Raw genomic sequence first — 3813 nt, forward strand, 5'->3', positions numbered from 1 at the left:
CGGTCAGCTGATGCTAATGCTAATGCTTAGCAACCAGTCGGACGTTACTGCGGCAGAGAGAAATCAGACAAGATGCCTTTCTCCGAGCTTTATTTTAACGTCGATAACGGCTACCTCGAGGGCCTAGTCAGGGGATTTAAAGCTGGAATATTGTCCCAGGCTGATTATTTAAACCTTGTACAATGTGAGACCCTCGAAGGTGAGTTTAATGTGATAGCTGTTAGCTAGCTCTGCAAGCTAACTACACGAATGCTGGCTGTCATTTTGGATACACTTGCCGGTTTAGTTAACAATAATAATGAATAGGCCTAGCTGACTTTAAGAGTTAGAAACCGTTATTTAATTTCGAGACTAACAATCTAATTGCTCTGCTTGTTTGGTATTTGTCATTCGTAAAATGCTAACTACAGTGCTCCCAGCCGATTTTCCATTTAAAGAAAAAAAAAAAGACAACAGCCAACATTTATTGAACATAGAATAATAATAAAAATACCAGTCAATCCAATTTACATAAATTACATGAAATAAAAATTATAAACAGGGAGGAAATGTTTTGTTTTTTTAACTGCATGGATAATAATGATCAAATGACATTTCTTGTTTGTTACAAATTTAAGAGACTTAAAATAATTGTCAATTTCAATCAAAAATAATTTGAGTAAAGGTTTCAAGTTTAGAAATTTACATATATGGATATAACAGTTTCCCAATAAAACATACAAATTAACCAAAGTTGACAATTTTTTTTTGTTAGATTAAAAAAGGGTAATAATGATTTTACTATCTAAAATAATCTTGTGTTTTGAATCACACATAAAATAATTTTCAATATCCTATCAAAAAAACAAGAACATTAGTCATCAATATTTACAAAACATGAAACATGCATTTTTGTTGGGTAAATATTGTGCAATATTTTTTAAATGTAGTTTTCTAACTTTATTTGTAATGAAGAACGTAAAAGGAACAAGCCATGCTTTACTCCAACTAATATTTCTAAATTGAGTATCCCTCCCCCCCAAAAAAATCACGCTGCATAATCTTTTTAACTTTGTATAGTGATTCTCTGATGTATTTATTGGTATATTTGTTGCTTAAGATGCCCCAGTCGAATTTCGTTGCAGCAGACTTACTGTACAATGATGACGTCATGGTAAGAAAAATTATTTTGATTGTGGATAAATGACAAGACTTGACCCTTGAAACTACGTTTGTGCTACTACCTCGTTTTCATTGCGTCTAATTTTGTTTACAGGGAAAGTTTTTTTTATATAACTTTTTTTTTTAAATGTAACCCACACAAATGACACATTCCAGCCGCAATTATACTTAACTTATTCATGTCAACGTCCGTTATGTAGCGTTGACTGATAGTTGTCCTTTTTATAAGCTGCTTGTCATCGAGTAAACTGTTGTAATGGCAGCCGTTTAGTCTTGTTTTTTTTGTTGTGGTTTTTTAGCTCAGTCCATCTTTTTCCCCCCTCCCTTGCAGACCTGAAACTTCACTTGCAGAGCACAGACTACGGCAGCTTCTTGGCAAACGAGGCTTCACCTCTCACTGTGTCTGTCATTGATGACAAGTTGAAGGAGAAAATGGTTGTGGAGTTTCGCCACATGAGGAACCAGTCATATGAGCCGCTGGCCAGCTTCATGGATTTCATAACGTGAGGAAGTCAAAATTGTATTGGAAGATTTTGATCATTTTCACAATCTAATGAGGTCCAGTACACAACTATTGTACATCGATCTGTGTGAAACCAATGAATGCCGGACCATCATTATTAAAGTAGTTAGCCTGATTGTAATAAGAATGAAAATCCAAACTTTGCTGGTCTTTTGAGTGTAGAAAAACATTACTAATACCTCTTGTCTCTCTGGTGGTGACCACAGGTACAGTTACATGATTGATAACGTCATCCTGCTCATCACGGGAACCCTTCACCAGCGGGCCATCTCTGAACTGGTGCCCAAGTGTCACCCGCTAGGCAGCTTCGAGCAGATGGAGGCGGTCAATATCGCTCAGACGCCAGCTGAGCTGTACAACGCCATTTTGGTGGACACGCCCCTTGGTAACCGCCTTCTTGTCCTTAGTCAATGGACACAAAATTGTCTTATGGAAATATATGAGAAACAATTAACTTTCTTCCCTGCTTTGCTTTCAGCTGCATTTTTCCAGGATTGTATATCTGAGCAGGACTTGGATGAAATGAACATTGAAATCATCCGTAACACACTCTACAAGGTAAAACATTTAATGGTGGTCAAACACATGTTTGTAAGTTTTATTAGATAACTTCTGATATGTGGTTTAAACTAATATTTGGCAACAAATAGAGAGACTTTTCAATACTGTGGTTCAGTACTGTTGAATTGACAGGGTTTTACCACTGACAACCATTTTATTTGTTTTCTGTGTATTAATTTTCTTAGGCTTATCTCGAAGCATTCTATAAGTTCTGTTACAACCTGGGAGGAACTACAGCCGATACCATGTGTCCCATCTTGGAGGTAAGTGGCTTAAATTAAAAATAAAATGTAACATTTTGCAGGTCGTGCTTATAAATTCTCTTAATGTGGCTGATAAGCTCTGATTATCATATGAATTTGCACAAAATGAAAAGCATGAAACTTTCAGGGTTTGCTTTGATGATATGAGCTTTGATTCAATGTGGAGGCATTCTCAGTTTGACCCACGGTCAACTTGGTGTCATTAACCATTTATTTGCATGAAATCCGAAATTGGCATCTAAATGTGATAGAAATATAATTTATTTTGTATTTTTATGATTCTGAACAAGAGAAACGAATTGCTAATAAGTCCAATCCCCCCAGTGACCAATAACTCACTACTAGGGGTCAAACAAAGGTCAAGGTCATTTGTCAAAGGAAAAAAAACATACAAAATGTACAGCTCTTGTACACTTTCTCAAACAATTAGCACACAGGTAAATATGGGTGTAGCAAAGCCGGGCTAGGAATATGTGTACAACAAAAATCTTGGCCCATTTCAACTTCAACATAAGAAAGGCAGAAACAGACTCGGACTCTTGAGAAACTTGCAAGTTTAATGCCAGTAAGATTTCCAGTGCTACATAATCAAAGTTGAATGACAGATGATATTATAAGCATTCTGAAATCATTAAATACAATTGCAGTTATACAATTATCATACAATACAATGGGAGTTGTAAATGGCCTTGCCTGAGGTTTTACAACAGTTTTAGTTATGCAGTCACCAGAACATGTGCTCGCTGAGCTAAAATCCCGGTTAGTTAGCAAGATATTTGATGGTGCAGGAAGTGAGGTTTTACTAAAGTGCACTCACACAGCTCAAGCTGGCATCCGCTAAGATAAGAAAAAAGAAAAAAAGATCACCCAACTCTTGTAATATCAGCAACATTTTGTAGAAATCCTCCGTAACCTCTTGATAGACACACCATGTTCAATGTTCATTTGATATACTTATTTACTCAAAGTATTAAATGTTTTTGTTGGCCTGCATTTAACCTGCTCTAACCTTTCTGTCTTTGCTGCAGTTTGAGGCTGATAGAAGAGCCTTCATCATCACCATCAACTCATTTGGCACAGAGCTTTCCAAGGAGGACCGTGCTAAACTCTTTCCCCACTGTGGCAAGCTTTACCCAGAAGGCCTTGCCCAGCTGGCCAGGGCTGACGACTATGAGCAAGTCAAGGCTGTGGCTGATTACTATCCTGTAAGTTCTAATGCTTTTTGGTCTTCTTTTTCACAGGAGGTCTGCCAAATGTAGTTATTTAGTCTGTGTGAAATGCATTTGATCAGCAAACAACTCTGTT

At 36.8% G+C, this 3813-nt stretch overlaps 1 protein-coding gene across 1 annotated transcript in view; it reads left to right on the top strand.

Annotated features, from left to right (window-relative positions):
* LOC147177540 (V-type proton ATPase subunit d 1) overlaps nt 1-3813 on the top strand; it is a 5568-nt gene continuing 1755 nt past the window's right edge. The window contains exons 1-6 of the mRNA XM_086072308.1: nt 1-199; nt 1493-1664; nt 1891-2069; nt 2163-2242; nt 2431-2508; nt 3537-3713. Of these exons, the coding sequence (XP_085928434.1) occupies nt 73-199; nt 1493-1664; nt 1891-2069; nt 2163-2242; nt 2431-2508; nt 3537-3713 (813 nt within the window). The 5' untranslated portion in view covers nt 1-72. The remainder of the gene's footprint in view (nt 200-1492; nt 1665-1890; nt 2070-2162; nt 2243-2430; nt 2509-3536; nt 3714-3813) is intronic.

Source organism: Leptonotus elevatus, chromosome 3 (genome assembly GCF_054856555.1).
Source record: "Leptonotus elevatus isolate MCC_2025b chromosome 3, RoL_Lele_1.0, whole genome shotgun sequence".
Lineage (NCBI taxonomy): Eukaryota > Metazoa > Chordata > Actinopteri > Syngnathiformes > Syngnathidae > Leptonotus > Leptonotus elevatus.